The 21,253-nt window shown below is 40.3% G+C and overlaps 1 protein-coding gene across 1 annotated transcript in view; it reads left to right on the top strand.

The window, feature by feature from the left end:
• SUSD5 (sushi domain containing 5) overlaps positions 1-21,253 on the top strand; it is a 43,868-nt gene that overhangs the window by 4,919 nt on the left and 17,696 nt on the right. Inside the window, exons 2-3 of the mRNA XM_056338661.1 lie at positions 3,587-3,764; positions 16,732-16,850. Coding sequence (XP_056194636.1) covers positions 3,587-3,764; positions 16,732-16,850 — 297 coding nt within the window. The remainder of the gene's footprint in view (positions 1-3,586; positions 3,765-16,731; positions 16,851-21,253) is intronic.

Here is a 21,253-nt window from a genome sequence, read left to right as displayed (position 1 = left end):
TCTTATCATTTACATTTTACCATTGAAGTTAAAACTTTTTCATTAGTTTCAAAGGGGAACCTAAGGAAACTTGCTGTGACAAGGTCATTTTGCATTCTAAACCTGCTAAACTCAAGGTGTGCCTTAAGCCTCCAGAGGAAGACCAATTTGCATGGATTTTTAGCTTGATCTTGCAACCAAAGGGACTGGCTTTGTTTAAAAAGGCTTCAGAAAAGTACATAGAGTTTTGGAAACAAATTTCCACGCTACCTGTCGCATCATTACGGGAAAGAAAAGACACAGGCAGAAATGAAGGGAGAGAGTTGAGAGGGAGCTCGAACATGGGGGCTGTTCAAAGGTACCACAACCAAAGGCTTACTACATTCTTCACAAAAATAAACACAAAGACATGATCCTTCATCTTGTGCCTTATGGAAGTAAAAGGCAGTCTCATATTTAATTTCACACATTTCAAACAGAATGACAATACATCTCTTGATATTATCTCAGAAAGAAAACTGATTTCAACTACTCCACACTGTCCCAATGTGCTAGAGAGAAAGGGGATACCATCTAAAATTTTCACAACCCCAACACCAAAAATTACTGTGATGTCATCAAGTATGTGAGACAAACCTTATTTAAAAAACCTTTCTTTACAACTAGCAGTGATAAAAATTTTACAGATAATTTTACAGATATTTAACAAGGACCTTTAGATCTCCAGCTTGAAAAAGACACCACTTTTGTGCTAAAAAGTGAGAAAAATTCAGTACATTAATGTCTCAAGCATGTTAGCTGTGCCACTGTAAGGTGCAGAATTCAATCTCAGTGTTGTACTCTTATTTATTTAAGGGGATTTCCTGTTTTGACATACTTTTGTATTTTTCTTATTACGATGCTAGGATGTCCGCTGTATTTTTTTTTTTTTTTCTGTAATGCCCCTCAGTAATGTGATACAGCTCAGGGTGCTGGAGATCCAGCTATCATTCCATTGGTCAAGCATCCGATAAGTAAACCTTTCTTACTATTATATTTTCTAAGTAAGAAATCAGGCAAAAAAGAGAGGGTACATCTTCAAAACTGGGCAGGTAGCCATAGAGCTTCTAAGGCTTTGGAGAAGATTCCCAGGTCCGCCTGGTAAGCAGGTCAGCCTTCTATATCCACTTCTGGCTAACCAGAAATTCCTACAAAGCAGTTCACTGTAATTTTCCCAACCGGTAAGTCCTTCCTAGCTTACCCTAAAATCTATTTGTCCACATAGTCTGGGCATCCCAGATACCTTTTTGAAGGACAAGACTCTGTCTTGGATCAGCATCTTCATAGTTTCTAGTAAAAAGTTAATTTATCTTAAGTACTAGCAAACACATAACAGTAGCTAAGGAGTTGTCTCGGCCTCAGTCTTGACTGTCTAAACTCCTCTAAAACTAATTGTTACTTACTGGCAAAAAGACTAAATGATGGACTTAATTTCTTCTAATTACATCTCGATGGAACTTGATCCTTAATGATTTTCCTTTCTTTAAGTCTTGTAACTGAAATACTAATAGCTGGAAAATAAGGATTACTGCCATGGCAAACTAACATTTACGATTTAAGTCAAATGCTACACAAACGTGCCCTATATGTCTTTGGTGATGCATCTCAATCCTGACAGTCAAACAGTGAAATGCAGAATGTGGGCAAGTCTTTATCTGGGGTGAAACCTCAGTAAAGCATTACAATTAATCCCTACTTACCTTTACGAATGAAAATTGTTCCACAACTCAAGAATGATTAAAACCGTCATCTTTATGCTTATATCTCCTCTCTCCCTATGCCACACGTGCTTCACTGCATCTATTCATGGCTTTGGGAACAGCAGCCTCGTGTGCATTATTTGGGACATTTTTCAAAGAATCCTGACGTTTTGGTGCTGAGGACTGTAGAGGCTTGCTTTTTTCACTGCTCTGTGTAAACTCCCCTGTTCTAATTACAACTCATTGTATTGATTAAAGTTGAGAATAAAGGGACAATGTCATCTAGTGGTTACGACGTTGATATATGCTGCTGGGTTGCATTCCTTGGTCAGCTACTGTTAACTGCCTGAGAAAATCACTCTGGATACCCTGAATTTCTATTCCTTCTCATCGCTGCTTGTCTGGCTTATTTAAATTGCTACCTGCCTGAGTCAGGACAACTTCTTGCTGTGCACATGTAGATTTCCCATCAAAGTAGGAATCTTCATCAGGACCCATCTGCACTTGCTAGCTAATGTAAACACAAATAACATGTTTACGTGAAAGAAACTTTGCATTTTTTGCTGTAAGGACTGTGATTCTTCCAGTGGGTTAAACTGTGCACAGGTGAGAATGGAAAGCTGTCAGGGGCAGAGCTACCCTGTATTGGTTCCCTGTATTTATGATTAGATTCTGATATATCAATTTGTGGGAGTTATCTGCAGTGGGGGTGGCACTTGGTGCAGAATCAGGCTGAATCAGTCTGAAGGATTCCTGATGTTGGCCAATATATCCTATGACTGTGAAGCTAGCTACGTAGTGAACACTTGGTACATGCTGGAAGCTATACATTCATATAACCACTGCCACTAAACTACATTTGAAATAAGACATAAGTGTTTCTGGGCATTTACTGAATGAACAGTGCTTCGAAGTTGTCTTTTGGCACCTGCAAGGAACCTCAGCCTGTACCTTTGAAATTTAGAAGGTATTCTGAGGTATGTTATCTTCAGAAAGAAGATGCTTAATGGCAATTTCAAAGTCAGCACTGTGAAGTCTCATTGTTTATTTCTTTTTCTGGAGGCACTCAGCTAATGTGTTTATTCCATAGCCCAGTAACTTCTCAAGCTTCATTGCCAAAACCCCAACTGCCCTGTTCCCAGTTGCCAAAACCTCTAACTTTCACCCTTACAGCTTTCACAGTGTTAGATAAATCAAAGTAAAATAAACTGAACTGAAAATAAAAACAACGCAAGAAATTGTTATGCTAAATATGTTCTCATGCTCATTCAAAAAACCCTTCCATTAAGAAAAAAATTCTGTCTTTCCAGAAAGATATGAAAACAAAGTGGCTTTGCAGCAGCCTTTAGGCACAAGTTGCCATAGAACTACATCATTTTGATTTTAGAGAATAAGTACACATCTATTTCTGACATGGAAGACTGGGTTGCAATACTGGCTTTTAGATTTGTGCTTACTTTATAGACGTAGTTGATAGAAATGTAATTGTAAAATGCTTAGCAATTAATTCCGGTGTTACAGCCGACAGGAGATGTTCTGACTTTTATATGTGCATGTGAGAGTGTCGTGCTTTCTCCAGATCTTAAGCGTAGTCCTATAGAGGCAAGACAAGCTTCTCATATGGGCTAGGAACAAGTAGGGGCTTAGCCGTACCTGCTTTTCTGTTGGTGAACAGAACTAAAAGAAAAGCTAAAACAAAGGTACTTAAAGTGCTGATAAAATTATTTCTTCCAAGAAGTAGGTTGCTCATTAACATGAACTTAGGAAAAGCAAGAAGGCTTTATTTGGTGATAATTTGCAATAATTTAGTTGAATATCTGTTGAGTACAATACCATGACGAGTGACATGTCCTTTCTTGGTGCTGCAGGGAAAGTGTTTGCGCTTGAGTCCAAGAACAACTCTCAGGGTCTGGATTTAGCTGAAGCTGAGAAGGCTTGTGTTGACTTGAGTGCTCGCTTAGCAACTGCAGAAGAACTGAAAAGGGCTGTTCTGGACTGTTCTTTCGCTGGCTGCACCACAGGATGGCTCGCCAGTGGCTCCACCGGGTAAGGACAACAGTATAACCCTTCCTGAGAAGTATGAATGACAGCTGTCGAGCAGTTTTTTCTCCTTGACTGAAAATATTAGTGAAAAACACTGACCACAGCTCACGCACCATGACATATAGATAAATATGCCACTTTCCCCACAAAATCAATTTTTTACAGGTAATATTTCAGGGGGACACATATTTGTCAGCCTCAGATCACGTATTTCACAGATCTGAGGCTGACAGATGGAGCAATTCCCCCTTCCTCTTCCCTTCTGCACTGTGTCGTTGCGGTTCCTTTCCCCCTGCCCTGTGGTGGGGTGCCGAGCCCCGACGGAGCATGAGGACACGGCGCTGGAGCTTGGGCTGCCACTGGCCCTTCATTCTCTGTGCCTTAAGAAGCTCAGCAAGCTTAGCTCCTCACGGAAACCATGTACCTACCCCAGGCAGCTGCGCATGTCTGAACAGACAACAGGCATGTTCACATAGGTATGACATTAGAGGTATGTAGACATGATAGCGCACACCTGATAGAGTTTTTTGAGGAAGCTCACCAGGGAACTGGTATCGTCACTTGATGCTTTGCCTTGCAAAAGATGTACTGGCCACCACAGATTCTCCAGGCAGCATTGTGGCCTCTGTAGAGACCAGTTCAAAGCAGGAACACTAAAGTGTCCTGTGATGGAAGCTGCTTCCCTCTGTTGATCCCTCTATCGATTGTGGTTTCATGGGGCTAAAGTCAGCCTTCACGAGCACTCCAGAAGCGACTTTCAGTGATATTTAAGGTTTTGAGAACTTATGCCCACATAGGTGCTAGGTGCATGCCAGAGGCAGCATGGCCCTGCCACCATGCCGCTGTGCTGGGGCTGATGAGGGCTTCCCAGACTCAGGCTAACTCAGACTCATTCCAGCCTCGCACAGGTCCAGCTATGTGGCACTGCACTGGGCAAGCACCTATATCCCAGCTCCCAGTCACTTCCAAAATGGAAGTCTTCACAGCATGCCTCAGGAACAGGTTTCAAATGCGGCAAAGAGACCAAATCACAGAAAATTCAATTTAAAAAAACCCCAAAAACAGAATGGAGGAGCTGAGGATTGGCATGAATGTCTCATGCCTCTGAAGCTGGAACCATACAGGAATTGTCCAGAAGGAGCATGAGTAGATCCAAAGCCCCTTCTGTCAAATCTTTTCTTCAGCAGGTTTACCAGCCACAGCCTTACCATAATAGGTATACTCGTTCCCTTGAGGTGCTTCACAAAGTTCTCGTGAGTTAGAGCGTAATATCTCATCTACTATCAATGTTCAATGGTGATAAAGCTTTGTTTTATCAAGGTACTCTTTCCAAGTTCCCAGAATCTAGTGTATTATTGGATTTTGTGACAGTTATCAGTTATTTAAGTAAGCATTGGTATTTGTGACTATTTTCAGTCATAAAGTTTCAAAAGGACAGAAAATTGCTACTAGTAATGAAAGGTGATGTTTAAACAATCTCAAGCAAAAGCAGCTGGTTCTGCTGATCTTTTTCTTTCCAGGTGAAAAATGGTTTGAAAAATTATTTGTATGTACTTCTGGTCATTTAAAAAAAAATCCAGAAATCTCTCAGGATATAGGACAGTGATCTAAACTCTAAAACCTTTTTTCCTTAAGCCAGTTGCTGTGATGCCATGCAGGCTGAAGAGCCAGGAAAGCTATCGATCTCTAGGAAGTACATGGCAAAGTGGTTGCACGGATTCTTTTATGCAACCTCTGTATTATGTGTTATGGAAGTAAAAAATGATGGCGGTAGGAGGAAAAACCATCCATCTTTTATCTAAGCAATACCACTAGTTAGTTCTGAGAGATCCTCAACTAATTACTGCAGGCACTGGAGCTACAACTATTAATATCCCAGTTGTGGACCTATCCCTGAATATCTTCAATATCAAAGTTGGATACAGTGATAGTATTGTACACCATGATGATGTGAGAACATACACATCATACCAATGGGAAGGAAAGGAAGATTTTTCACCCCTTCCACCTTTCTGTACTCCATTCCTCCAGTAAACCTGTCCTTAATAGGCAAGTCTCTAAACTATTTATCAGCAAGGATTTTGTGGGGGCACATCAGCGTGCCACTGCTGTGCAGTCACCACATCTGACCTTCACCAGAGAGCTTCATCAGAGAGAATAGTTCTTCAGAACTGGAATTTAATAGTTTTCTTCTCTGGGACTATTTTACCCATGGCTGGGCAAGCACCAGAATGTACGTTACTTGGTTCACTGAGCTGGATATTTTTGACTCGGGGGAAAAAGAGGAAAAGTATAATGCGTAAAGAGGCTACACTGGTTTCATGTTAGTTAATGCAGCTCTGGAGAAGGAAATGAGCAGTCAAGTGCAAAGTATGCAAATAGGACAAAGTTGTCCAGGTAGGACAAGCTCAAGCAGAATATAAAGATTTTCAGAGGGATTTAGATGAACAGGCAAAATGATGACAAATGGAGCTCAATGATAATACATGTGGGACAAATATGCAATCTACTTGAAAAAATAGAGTTCTGATTTATCTCTGTCAGCCCAGGATAGATATGAGGACATCACTATGGACAGCACAAAGAAAACCTCTGTCAAACTGCAGCTGTGGTAAAAACAAACAAACAAGCAAACGAAATTGCTAGAGTACTTATGGAATGGGGTGGAGAATATGAAAAATATATACATATATATGCACACACACATACACAGATCAGCGTAACAGTCTCCTTTGGAATATTACATATACAACTGTTACCACATCTTAAGAAAGGTACTAAAGGAGGCTCAATAAAGGGTTCAAGAATTATCAAAGGAATGGAAAAGCTATTAAGAAGGCACTTAAAATATTATATTAAATTATTTATTAATTTAAAAAATCTTAAATTTAAAAATTAAAATTAAAATATTAATTAAAAAATACAGTTACCCATTCAATGCATTGGGCATTAACTTGCTAAATGGAAACGTGAAAGCAAGGGTGAAGGATAGCTGGTAAACAGAAAAACTTCAATCCAGACTCAACTGATGTAACACGGGGAGGGGAAAGCAGGCTTCACAGCATGCCCAGGAGGTTACAGGAGGAGCGAAAAATATTTCCAAAATGAAGGACTCCTCTCTGGGCACACCTTGTGTTATTTATCTTGATGGACCTCCACATGGTTGAATGAGACCCATGTATGCCAGGCCCAAAACTGTTCAGCACTTTATAGGTTGGATCTAAACCCTTGAATTCCTCCCAGCAGCTAACTGGCGTCCAGTGCAGATCCCAGAGCTTTAGTCTGATACTCTCCCATATCCTCTTGGACTGTGTACATCAGAAAGGAGATGAACAGGAGGGAACATGATGAAAGAAGTTCCTAATTTCAAGAAGAATGCAGTTTGGTTTATTTATTTGGTGCCTGAGAAATATCCCGATCTTCCCCCTGAGGAAAAATGGATTAGCCATTGGCAGTTGCAGTAAACACAAACAAATTATGTGAGTGAGGTCATTATAGTGTTGCAGATTTTCTGACATGCTTCAGTCCTCCTTCCACCACATACTTAAAACTGAAGAGGAGCTGTAGCAGAGATGTAAGGACTTTTTCACCTCTAGATCAATTTTCCAGGTCAGTTTTCCAGGTTTGCACAAGTCGGTGATTTGTTCACCTCTGATGGCTATTTTATGGGCTTAGTGAATAATTACGGTCCCACTCCTAGTAAATATATCCATCACTGTTGGCTTTTGTGTCCTTATTATTATTTTTACAGCCAAATCAGTGTCCGGAAACCTGTGGGCGTTTCTCCTGTTAGGACTGAGGCATATCACTGGGCCAATGTGTGTGCCCGCTCTCTGGGCTGTGCCTCTTGTATGGGCAAAGAAAAACTACGCGGTTTGGGTGACTGTCAAATTTCTGATGACTCATGTGTCAGTATGGATCCATATATAAGTATGCAAAGATTTTGAGGTTATAATGGGATATCCTCTGCTGGATCCAATGAGGTTGTGGCCACCCAGCTTGCTCCAACCTACCTCTTATAGACCCACAGCAGTGACTGCTGCCTCCTCAGCTGGGCTGGTAGACGTGCTCATCTCTTGTCTATTTTAAGTCAGAAGTGAACAGGGTGGGCAACGAGTACTAGTTAGGGTGCTGAAAACCATCGTCCTGCAGAGTGATGCGGGTGGAAGAAGACAGCGACCTGCTGGTGGAGATACTCACGTCGTGCTCTTTAACCCACTACAGTCCCTGCAAACTGGGCGAGCCCAAGCAGCAGGGCTCAACAAATGGGGTTCAGTTCCACCGATGTAGGATGGAAATTGATTAAACAGGGAGATCTCTGCCAGCAAATCCAAAAAGACAATAAACTGGGTGGTTTTGTGGTTTGAGCAGCCTGGGACAGAACCTCTTTCACAGGCATAAGGGGACGTTTTTGTCTTCCGCTTTCGGTTGTTCAGACCAGCCCAATTCAGAGTTTAGGGCTGTTTGCACAGGAAAGTCACTGGCAGGTCCAAGGGCTTGGGAACTGTTGGAGAAGAGCCACTGACAAGTAGATGGGGGTTAAGAAGATAAGGGGTAAATTCTTGCAGCAGCCTAGAAGTAAACTATTTACAAGTTAGTCCTGATGTGTGTAACTTATAAAGCATTACACATTGTTACCTTTCAGGGAAAGAAATGTCGTTAGGCAGGTCTCATTTGTCAGACAAGCCCTAATATCTATTTATACTACAAATGACACTCTTACGATTTATTTGCATGTCAGACAAGTGAGTCAGTAAATCCAGCAAGCCATCTGCCAGAACATAAATGAAAAAAGGTGGCTGTGTTCTCTGAAGGGCTCTCACTGCTATCTTTTGAATTCAGATGTTATACTGGAAAACCTTGTGTCATGTCCTCCAGTACTGGGCAGCATGTCCTGTAGGGTCTTGTGTTTATTTCTGGGGTTTTTGAAATTCGGAAAGTGAACGTGACGCAGTTTTTCTTACGATTAGCCTTGTGCACAGAATAGCAGAAAGCAGTTATTTATTTTTTTTAATTGTAAACAACCTCAGCAGCTTGTATTAAGATATTCATAGCAAATTTACTCATTTCCATCACTTTTCTAGACTGAAAAGCTGAAGCTGTCCTATTCCCTATCCTGTGCCTTACTCGTCTACAAAAGAATGAAGCCATGTATCCCTTCTATAAGGGCTTTGAAGCTCTGCAAGGGCTTTCTATTCTACAATAGATCCCCTGCAGGGCTGCCAACCTGTTCCTTTGCATGGAATTGCCCTGGGCTGGTTCCTACACAGTCCCTGCAGGATTTATTTCCAAGGGGATAACTGGAGTGAGCAAAAAAAGTCAGCTAGAATAAACCTTGCTGTGGGAGTCAGAAGACTGGGGTTCTTTTCTTGGCTGGCCACAGACCAGAGGTTTGCCGATAGGAAAATTACTTCATCTCTATTTTTCCTTCCTTTTGTTAGCTCTTTGGGTTTTGCACTGACTCCTATTGAATGCTTCTACAGTGTCAAGCACAACAGGGCCCTCGCTGCAGATGATACTAGTGGGAAATGTAATAATAAGACTCAGAAATGGCATTTCACAAGACTACCTGCTTCTTTTTCTGCCTACTGCATGGGACTCGCCCAGCACCTGGCAGTAGGGTAATAACAGCACATTTCTTGGGAAAGAAAAAAGCAATATCCAGGGAAAGAAACAAGGGTCAGTTGCTAACCCTTGCCAGTCCTCTCATCTGTGTGTGTAAACCCTGGGACTTGTGGGCCCCATGAAATATATATAAAATCTATAGCACACACTATAACAGGCCCACTTGCTTATTTACAGAGAAGCAGTCCTAACGATACGTTGTTTTGGCAAGCTCTCTGTTTTATTTCGAGGCTGTGCTCTGCTGCCTGATAATAATGCATATGGATTTGCTCCCAAAGATGTGTGAGGCAGGTCAAATAATTCCCTTTGAAAGAAAAATCCAGACACAGCTGACAGGAGGACATGGTCCAATTCAAAACACTGAAATTGCTCATGGAACTGTTTGAGGAGGTCTTGGGCTCTGAAATGCCTTCATGTCACAAACTCCAGTCCAACAGCTCACAGCTGGGGTCACGCTCTGCGAGAAAATGATGCTGTCTTCTCATTGTCAATCATCTCAGTAAGTCCCATACAGAGAAAAAACAAAGTAATTGTGTTACAGGAATAGGGATTTCTACATGAAGTCAGTCAAGAGACTTGAATTTGATTTATGGACATGGTCGATTTGCTCCAAGGAATGATATCACTGAGCAATGTGGACATGAGGCACTTTGCATCAGCTTTGGGGGGATGTAAACCTTTTCCTGGCACAACCTGGGAAGGCAGCATGGGCAAAGTATGACATCCACAGTCCCTGTAAAACAGACAGCCCAGTAATTGGATTTTTTTTTTGAAAATGTACTTTTTCAGGAAAAGCATCATACAAAATAAAATACTTTTTTGATGTATTTTCTAGCACAAACACCCAAGACACCATCTGCTAAACTGTAGCATCACAGTCCTCAGAGTAGCTATTTACATAGCTGGAATTCGCACTTTTAAATTGTATTTTTACTGGGAGTTTTTTTTTTAACAAACTTTGAGGGCTTTAGGAAAACTTTAGCAAACTTTGGCACAAAATTTAGGGGTATGCTACTGAAATTAGTTAATGCCAGAAGGTTAGGTTTCATTGTTAAGACGGAGGAAAATCATAATATTGAACAGGAAAGTAAGCCTGACTTCAGAGCCTGAGTAACAGAAATGGGGTGCAATTTAACAGTATTGCATGAAGACTAATCGGAATTTCTGCCTTGAGCTAGCAGTTCAGCTGGAAAAGGCAGAGCAGGAGAAAGAGCTGGGTGTAGTCACAGAACACAAGACAGCAGCAGGTCTGTTGTAAAATTAAGTTACTGCATAAAATTCGTGAAGGAAGGAAATGCAGCCCTCCTAAAAGACATCCAGCAGCTCTTCCAGGAGAGAGGGCAGTACTGAAGGGCTTTAGCGAGGCACCGGTGAGACATCACCCGTGACAGTGCGATGTAATTCTTGGTGTCCAAGCTCAGAAGGTATGAGCTCAGACTAGGATCAGCCCAAGACCACCACACGTGGTTAAAGGTAATCAGTTTGTTTAGCCCCAGCAAATGAAGACAGAAAGGGGACGTGCTTACTCTTAGCAAATGCACAAGACCAACTAATACCAGGATTTTAACTTGCCAGTTAGTTCGATCGAGGCTGATTTTCTAATTTTCAAAAGAACTTCACATATTTTGCCCTTTTTTTTAGAATCTTTGTAATCTTTTGTCCTATCCGAAAACCTTTTGTCTGAGAATTGAGTTTCTTTGTAAATTAATAGCATTCAGCAAACATTTTTGTATTTTTTTAAACCCTTTGGTGACTAATCAATAACATCTGTTATGAAAACCATGGATTAAACCAGAGCCCATAAAATGAAATTGGGTAAAACCAACTTTGTAGTGACACTTGACATGTCTTTGAGCACCCAACCGGTCCAGGCCAGGAAGCAACACGATTCTCTTCTACATGCACTAAGAATGCCCAAATTATATGTACATAGCAATATTATAGTAAAATGGCTATATAAAATCTTTCATACTAGGCTACAGTATGAAAATCTGCATGAATGGGCCATATTTATTTAATGAACAGAGGCCTTACTATTTCAGTAGTCATATGTACAATTTTAAGCACAAAAGGCTGCATTTTGGTGTATATTTTTAAGAATCTAAAGGATATTGGTTCTGCCTTGGTAAGACCTCCTTTTGACATTTCCAGTGGCAGTATTGCTGTTGGAATGTCTTCATGTCACACTTAGCAGCTGCTTTCTTTGGGTCACATCCAGCCAAAATTAGCCTTTATAGTTCCCAGTCAATGGACTTTCCAAAGCCCACCTGTGCTCCCCTTCATGACTTTTCAGGGAAATTTTCTTCCCTTCAATAATCATGAACATGTCATTTATATTTTATTCCTCATCAGAGCCAGCTTTATAATTTGCAGTTTCCCAAACTACAGAAGGGAAAGACTAAGAATAAAAATCCTCTAGTTAGACTTCCAGACTACTGATTTTTTTTCTCTCACCTAGTTACTACTAGTTACACAAGTGGCAAAGCTGACCCATGAAAAAAAATCAGCACAAAATGTTAAAGATTTATCTTGACTAAGGAAAGCGATGAAGTTTTTAATTTTCTAATTAGGAGAAGGTTTGTTATAGCTATATTATGTTATGAACCAGACTTTCACGGTGCCTCAGCTAACACATTGTTAATAATGCTCTTCTGAGTTGAATATATCCATATGCAAGTTCATACTACTTTGAGTAAATGTCCTAAGACTGTTCTGACTCCATTCAGTGGATTTGTTGACTAAGACTACAAAACTTACAATCAACTGGCAGATAAAGTACTGACTACAAAACATCCCCGTCCCACCTACTGGGTTTTGTGCTGATGGCTCACTCTATGTCATATAAACTCAGCTGCTAACTCCATATGTTTTAACTGGGGTTTAATGAAAAGCTTTCAAGTATTACAAAATTGCTATGTAATCATCTCAGAAAGTAGAAGTACCAGTGGGTACTACTACAAACAAAATTTATAATTTATATTTAAGTGTTACGTGTTTATTATCTATTTATTATACATGCATATATACAATATATAAAATAACATGTCATTACTATGGCTCGAGTATATTATTATGATATATTTAATGTTATGTATTATGTAATGGCATATTGTGGCATATTGTGAAATAAATACTATTCTTGCCACCTTTTCTGCTATTTCTTTCTTTGAACAGAGGAATTAGGAGAAGTGAAAAATATACCAATTACTCCTTGGTTACATAATAGATTAGAAAAAATTTAACCAGTGCAAGAGTAAAAGGAAGGCTTCTAGGAAATGTAGTTCATACGTTATTGTGCTATATATTAAATTTTCTCCTGATGTGTGCACATAGTGCTGTATCTGAGTCATGGCCCAGGAAAACAGTGATCAGCTTGGCCAGCCTCTGATCCTTCTTTCGGGGTAGGTACAGGGGAAGGACCGTCGATTGTTCTTAGCTGGATGAATATCGCACAGCAGGCATTAAGCTGAGTCCCTGTGTTCTCTTTGTTTTCTTACTTGGGAAGAGGCACCATGAAGCAGGTTGCCCTTCTAGGCTGGGTAGCAGTGGACTGAGAAGAGTCTCAGTAGTTTTTGGCTTGGCTTGTCAAGCAACCAAAGTAGACACCATCAGGCGCCCTCCCACCTTCCATCAGAGAGCAGGAGCTGTTGTCAACACCACTAAAACCCCTCCTTTCCCAAGTATATTTTTTACCTTACCGATAGTATATGGTGCTTACATGGTCTATAGATAGTAAGTGTGACTGGGGTTTATGCTGTGACTGTAAGCTCATGGCTGTGTAAGAGTAATTTTCAGGGACACATAGATGTTTCAAGCAGATGTGTATTAAATATAGAGGAGTATTATGGATGATCTGCAGTCTGAACTCAGTATGTTTCTTCTAAGCATGTCTACTTCCGTAAGAGATCTCCATAGAAGGACAAATAAAATCACGTCTATTTCTTAAATACAAGGTATAAAATCATGCATTGCACTGCTCTAAGCATCAGATTACAACACACTGAGTAACGAGCAAGACTGTTTTAGGTTCAGTTATTACACGAACATAGCAATAAACAGATTTAAACTTCCCTGCATTCTTCTAAATGGCTGGGTAGGTGGAGGTATCCCTAAAAAACGTACGAAGTTTGTGGCATTCTCCCAGTCATGGTGCATGCCCTAGTGCAACAATTCAACATAGTAAAGAAATGAACTAGGTGACACATTGCCACAACCTCTCAGCAGTGTGCTGGCAAGAGTAGGAGTTTTTGTTTCTTATTTCAGCGTGGTGATGCTGCTGCTGAAGAAATCTTAAAATATGTTGAATTCTGAATTGATAGCCATTTTTCAGTGCTCAATGGAAAATGTAACAAAGGTAAAAGCGTCAAACCCTACCTTGTAGAATTGGGACAAAGGTACACCTATGTATTTAATCAATAATTATAGATGAAAACCTAGTATTTTAGGACTTAGGGAAACATATAGCCACCCGCAAGAACTCAGAGAAAAGGGACTATTATTGTATATTTTTAGTCATACCTGGAATCCTACTGAGGGTAAAGAGACTATTTCTATGCCAAAGGTGTTGCAGGTCTGATTGTTAGACCCACTGCTGAGAAACGCTGAGCACTCTTGAAGCTCCTTTCAGCAGTGGTAATAACATCTCAGTGAAGATGTTTAAAGCCTGCAGGATTGAGCTCATGGTAGGAAACTACTGACAGAGAAGGGGAAACGGGAGAGGTGAGATAGATTTTTTTTTTCTTAAAAAAAAAACTTAAAAAATAGATTTTTTTTCTTCTGTTTTTGTATGTGCATGTGTATGTTTCTTTAATATCAGAATTACAGTTTTAATCAGATCAATTTTAATATGACAAAAATCCAAACTGAAGTCCTAAGTAGACGATTAACCAGGGTCTAGTCTGTGGTAGGAAAAGAAGAAATAGGAACAGTGATTTTTAAAATTCATGTAGGAAATAAATTTAATGAGAAATACATTTAAAAACTCTTAATGTCATTTAAAGCCTTTCTTTATGTGTAATGTTAAAACTATATGCAAGATACACATTTTTAAGTTCAGTCTCATTGGATAGCAGCCAAGAAATGCTCTTAACATTAATTAACTAATCCATATATCCTATCAACTACAAACTTGTAAATCATTGTACAATACTTGGGGGAGGAAAAAAAAAAAGAAAGAAAAACTTGCTCTTCGAGTACAGACTCTCACATGTGAGCCAGGTGTCCTGTTTTGGAGATGACCTGAATACACCAAGAATGTGTCACCCACAGATAATTTTTTAGCCTACTGAAGAAACAGTAAAGAAACTACAGTGCTTTGGGCAAAAGCAAAATACTCATTGTATTTTGTATTTCATTCCAATAGAAACTGGAATTAGAGATCAGAAAATTCAGATAACATTTTCAAAAGTGGCTTCCAAGTATCAGAAATTTTATTTCTTGACTGAGCATGGAAAGGCATGTGGCCTGATTTTCAGAGATCAGAATTTTATGATGGCAGCAACCTTCAGAACTTTGTGGGGTTTGTTTCGTTTTTTGATTGTTTTTTTGTAAGAGAGTCTGAAGTGTTAAGTACAGAATTACAGAAAAAAAGGCGCAAATGTTTAAAGACATATCAGTATTTGTCCAGTCAGTGTTGCAAGGCATAACTGACCTGGATACCTGGGTGAGTGAGTAATTATTGGAAAGATTAAGGTACATAAGTCACTTCTTGAAGGAAGGCATAACTGTGTCATTACTTACGCCTTGTAAGACCTAGTGGAACGATATGTGAAGGCATACAACATTTTTCTAATTGATGGCCTGATTCTTCTAGTCATCTGAACTCACTTTGGTAGATCAAGTCACTTCTGTCTAGGTGCCTGATTACTGACTTGGAGGACTTGGGGATTAAATGCATTAAATTCTAAGAAAACTTGGCTTTAAACTTTTACAGATAATTTTGTCCTTCACATGCCCTCCCAAAAAATCAAGGGGTGTTTTCCTTACAAAAGAAACATATTTGATTTGAAATTGCAAAGGGGCTTTCAGCAGGGGATGATCATGTCATTTTCCAGAGCAGAAGTGTGGTAGGAACCATTCTGGTATGTCTGTGTGACCACCACCATATGACTTGTTTCATGTCACTTTTGTTTATTTACATTAAAAGAACATGAAAGTTGCATATTCAACTGCTCAAAAGCTAACGCATGCCAGAATGAGGATGGTGTGTACAACCATAATTCAGCCCGGTTGTATAAATCAGTTGTTACACAGTATTTTAAGCACACGATCAAATGCCGGGTTTCCACTGGATCTTTTCCACGCTCAGTGAATGGGCAGCTAGTCAACATTTATTTTATTCTCCCAACTGAGTGCAGGACTGACAGCGAAATTAGTTCAGCTGTGGCACAATACAAAATGATAAATTTCCTCCACTCGAAGGATTCCTCTGTGGAAAGCATTTTTGTCTCACTTTCGCTGGAATAGCTGACCGTGCAGCACTTCTACAAACCTGCTGTGCACAAAAAATAAACCCTGCACCATTAATATCCAGCTGCAAAGATCTGGGCTGAATTCACTTTCCCAGCCTTTGTAACCTTCAGTGTAACAGTAAAACCAGTGTTTTCTACAACAAACTGTCTTCTATTTGTTAGTTTTAAGCAGCCAGTACAGCTGAGAGAAGAGATAATTAGTAATCTCCTCCTTCATGTTCAGTATCCACAGAGTTGTAAAACCAAATACAGATTTACTACCTTTGTTCAGGCCTATGAGGGGCAACAGGATGGAACAGGTACTGCTGAGTACCAAACCAGGAGAAATGGAGTGTACACAAAGGTGTGGAATTACTTGTTAAGAAACAAGCAAGCAGTTTTTCTTCCAAGAACTCTAATTTTCTGAGTTGGCCTGTGTTAGCTTTTGAGCAGTTAAATATACAACTTTAATGGTCTTATAACATAAAATGCTAATGGTTTATAACCTTTCAGATAAAATCTTGAGTTTTCTGTTAATTTTTATCTGGGTGCCATTGGTGGGAATCTGTGTTGCTGGAATGTGAGAGCAGAATGTGGCCTTAGATACTCTGGGGCTTGTTCTGATGTTAAGAAGTATTACAGAATATAAGATAAACATTTTTTTTACTGCTTCCTATGCTTTGAACTGGTCTACAGCAAACACTTTTTTAATTACCTCTAATTCTCCCTTGGCTTTTTTCATAGATCTTCCCACACTAATGCCTTCTGTGCCAACTCTTAAACAGTTAAGCTGAGGCTAAAGCCTGACTACTGTGATAAAAGATCTCCAAATTTCACCTGCATGTACAACTCCAGAAGATTTCTGATTATTTTTTTCTTCTTCTTCTTTATTTTAGGACAATTATATGCAGAAAGACGGGCAGCAAACAGCAGAGCGTGAAAGCCATTGATGTTAAAATTGAAACCGATCCCTTTGTGAATGACCAATATGATGCTTTTTGTGTAAAGGACGAAGGTCAGCATTGATAATACTATTGAAATAATGCACAGTCATCGCTGTCTTGTAACATTAAAAGTTTTGCCTTCAATTTTTCTACTGCTGAGAGGCAAAGAGGGAACGTTAAGGAATAAATCTTTACAGTAATCACCCGCTAGGTGAGCCAACTGCTGCAAAGACTTGGGTTGCAGGAAATAAATTGCATTATCTTTTGCCTTTGCTGCAGTTTAGCAAGTTCAAACGGCACTACTGATCTGAAAGAACCCATTTTGGTGTTCACAGAACACAGTTTACAGAAAGAAATATACCTGGCACCAGTATAACCTGAAGCACCTCCCATACCCAGCACTGTAACTGAATGTAACTCAGAGAGCTGGCTTCCAACTGCGGAACACCATGCTGTTCCATATCTATCCATTTACAACATTTGTATGCAAATAACTTTATTGCCTCCAGATTAGTTTTGTTTGGGGTTTGTTTTGTTAACAAGTGTAGACCAGCATGCTAGGGACACTGATATATCATGGATGATTCTGAAAACCAAATTATTTCCAATGTAAATTGATGCTTAAACTTTCTGATATTCAAATGGTGTAGCCCACAAGCAAAGCTGGATTCTGAAGGCAAAAAGCAAATTGTTACTGGTAGGCAGGGTTGTGTAAAGAAGTTTGGGAACGCCTGAAACACTGTTGATATCTGCAGTGAAGTTTTGCATCTCATTTCCAAGAAAAGCAGGGACAAGCGGGTGGCATTTACTGAGGAATAACAAGTTCACAGCACGGGGGTGGGCATTTTGATAAACAGTGGCAGCAATGGGAATGAAAACATGGTTGAAGTGAAATGTGGAAGAGGTGCTGCTATTTGGTGTGCACCTAGTCAATGACAGTTTGACCGACCATCGTCTCAAGCAGCCCTCGTGATACCAACCCCAGGCTCCGTGCTGCTGTGAGTGATGCCAGCACCGTCACCCTGCTGCTAGTGTTGTCACACAAGCACCTTTGTGCTGTCTTCCATGCTGCTCCTCACATATGGGAGCAGCTCCCTGTAAACATCTGCAAAACTCTCTCATTGTCCTCCTTCAAATCTCCCTTTTGTCATCACCCCCCCGCCTCGAGAAAAACCTTGCCGTGGGTGGGACAGCTGCGGGAGGCTGAAATCATTGCTCTGGCCGCTATTGTTCCATTGTGCCCTTGTGCTCCCCTGTCTCTCTCCACCTGCCTGTGTCTGAGCTCACACGTAGATGCTGGGTCTCGGGGAAGGAGCTGTTTGCCTTTTGCATTTGGTCACTGCTGGCAGTAAAGAGGCAGTAAAGGTGATGATAAGAATGCAGTCTGCCAGTGCTAGTTGGAAGGGAATGCTGCACAGGACTCAGAAACTGCATATCTTTTGCCTTTGCTTTATCTTTTTGCTATCAGGGGAAAATTTGGCTCTTTTGCAAAGAAGAGACGATTTCTGAACAACTTGTTTCGTACAAGTCAGGGCGTTTCCTGGTGACAGAATGGGATGATCATTCCAGTGTACTCACCCAACAGTCCTTACACACAGAAACATTTCTGGATGACAATCCGGTCCTCTCTTCTTTGAATATATAAAACATTTTGGACGCAGAGTTGATGTTTGAATAGAAAGGCTTAAGCAAATTTGTGTGGCAGAGCCTCGTCTGTAGTTGGTATGAAAAGAGCAAAGTCCAGAAAGGTTAGTAGCCATAACATGCAAGCATAACACACAGTAATGCAGGATCAGGCTTTTACAAATACAAGGTACCTTTTTTGTGCTTCTGAAATGGATTTTTTTGTGTGCACACAGAAAAACCACAGCAATCTTTGATACTAGCAGTTATGTTTTACAGGGGACCGGTACTAAGAGTTATGTTTGACAGGGAGAGATGTAGCTGTAATGTTTTATGAACACTGAGTATAGCCGTAGTTTTCACAGTACAGAGAAATGTTGGCTGACGAAAGAGCATGGTATGCCTCAGGAATGGCACTTCCAGTTTGGGGAAGTAAATACCCAGCATAAAGCAGCAACAGCAAACCCTGCACCACAGCCTCAGGCACGGTGTGTCTGTTCTGTCATTTTGTACCTGCAGCTACTAGCTGCACATCTAAGTTATGACTAGTGACTTGTTTCTTATGTGAAGCCTCCTGAGTTATTTCTTTCTTTTAGAAAAGTGGACGTTGCTCTTAATTGATACAATTTCAATTATAATACAGTACTACAATAGCATTAATACCTATGTATCAAGTACAAAAAGCAAGTTGTTTTGCCCTGCCAAAAGTGATAAATCCCAGGTTTCTTGCACTGAGACCGATGTCCCCATGCAAAATAACCAAAAGCCCTTTCATTTCTTCCATATCCATCCAACCAATAATCTGCAGTTCCATATAAAATTCATCTGGTTCTTTCTCCATTATTTCTTAACCTCACCCCCTACCTGTCACGCCCCTGCCTTCAGGGCTCTTCCAGCTCCATGCAGGGTCCAGGCACAGCTGGCTGGGCAGGGGGCTGTGGCTGCCTTAGGGGTATGAATCCGCGGTTTGCTCACCTGTATGCAGTGCAGGATGGCTGGCCAGCACTGCCTGTGGGGACAGGTTACAGCTGAGTCCTACCTGTGCCTGACCCCGTGGAAAAGACACCCAGCTTTGGCTCTTTCCTCTTTTAAACTCATCTTACCAAAACGAGCAGACACCCAGCAGCTTGCCCTCGTTGTCAGGCTTGGCTGGGCTCAGCCAAAGGCTCAGGCAGCCTGGCAGGCTGAGGATGGACAAGGGGAATGGGCACATCAGCCTGCTCTTCTTCAGAAACTGAAGCTGATGGTAGTAACTCTTCATAACTCTATTTTCGGTTCTTCAGGTTGTGCAAAAGGCTTCTCAAACCACCATGAAACTTCTAGTACAAACCGTCACAAAATTCCCTCCTTAGGCTTTGATTTATAATTAATCTTTACTCAGTTAACATTTACCATGGAAATTATTTTGGTCGAATTGCTTAAGCACATGCCTCGGCATGCCTCAACAGCCGGGGCAATGCTCAGATGCCAGCAGCAGCTCCGGGCGTGCTCGCAGGATCAGGCTTTTACAAATACAAGGTACCTTTTTTGTGCTTCTGAAATGGATTTTTTTGCGTCCACACAGAAAAACCACAGCGATCTTTGATACCAGCAGTTATGTTTTACAGGGGACCAGTACTAAGAGTTATGTTTGACAGGGAGAGATGTAGCTGTAATGTTTTATGAACACTGAGTATAGCTGCACTTTTCACGGTACAAGAGAAATGTCTTCTCAGTTTCTTGTAAACAAATGTTTTACACAGCCATTAGAGTAGGGAAGATGACTTTGTATCAGCTCAGTATCTACTTAGATCAGAAAGTTGCTCTCTTAGCCCCGAGGGCCAAAAATTACCTAAAAATATATAAGATTCTGCCTGTTCTGAAAATGGAGTATCACACATAAGTCAGATCTGGCCCACAGAATGTGCATTTATTCTATATCAAAGTCCATAAGAAAATGCCTCAGAGTATAAAAGGGATAAAGCAAGAAAAACAGAAAACTGGGATTCTTCCTACCAGTGTTATTTAATTTTTTCTTTTTTTGTTGTAGGGCTGTATACCATTCACTTTCATATGTCCTCTCAATTCCCTTTCTTGTGTTGTTTTTTTTTAAATGCAACAAAGGGAAGATCTCTTTGTTAATAACTCCAAGTTTTAGTGGTTCTTTCTTTCAGTGACCCACTGATATTTAAAGGCAACAAGTAAGATCTCTATTCCATAAGGCTTTGATTTACTGCCACCATAGAAAAACTAAACAGGCAGCAACTTGTAGTAACATACAGCATACGTGCAAATCAAACTTTGTTAAACACAACTGCTGGCTCTAGATTCCCATCCAAGTTTGATGGCTTATGTACATATTTCAGTTTGCCTTTTTCAGCATTAAGAAAAAAATAAATTAGTGTATTCTATATAGCAAATACATTAAATGTATTTTGCAAGAGCAAGCAAACTGCGATTTGCTTTATGTAATATTTGAACCATTTCTTTGTATTTGCCATGCTTTCCTGTGGATGTGAAGTTTTTCATTGCTACAGTTTTCTTTTCCAGAGCTTTGCGTATAGCTGACTGATTTTCCAGCTACCTGGTGATGTCATTTAAACTAATAAATTCTTACAAGCCCTATCTGATGAAAGAGGTATTGGCATCCAAACTTTGGTAGCTTACAAGCATCACTTACACTGGCTGTGATTGAGTTTTGGTTCTTTGTACTCTATTTGTACTAATATTTTTATCCAAAAAGAAAAAATCCATATATTTTAGTGTCTCTGCAATCAAGAAGAAAAACAAACATCCACACTCAGCTTTCACAGGGCTGAGCATTAAGACTTGGGTTCTCCATTTTTTTAATGACGAGATGATATCCTATAAA

The sequence above is a fragment of the Falco biarmicus genome, chromosome 4 (genome assembly GCF_023638135.1).
Source record: "Falco biarmicus isolate bFalBia1 chromosome 4, bFalBia1.pri, whole genome shotgun sequence".
Classification (NCBI taxonomy): domain Eukaryota; kingdom Metazoa; phylum Chordata; class Aves; order Falconiformes; family Falconidae; genus Falco; species Falco biarmicus.
Note: the sequence above shows the minus strand (reverse complement) of the source record. Positions and strands in the feature narration are given on the sequence as shown.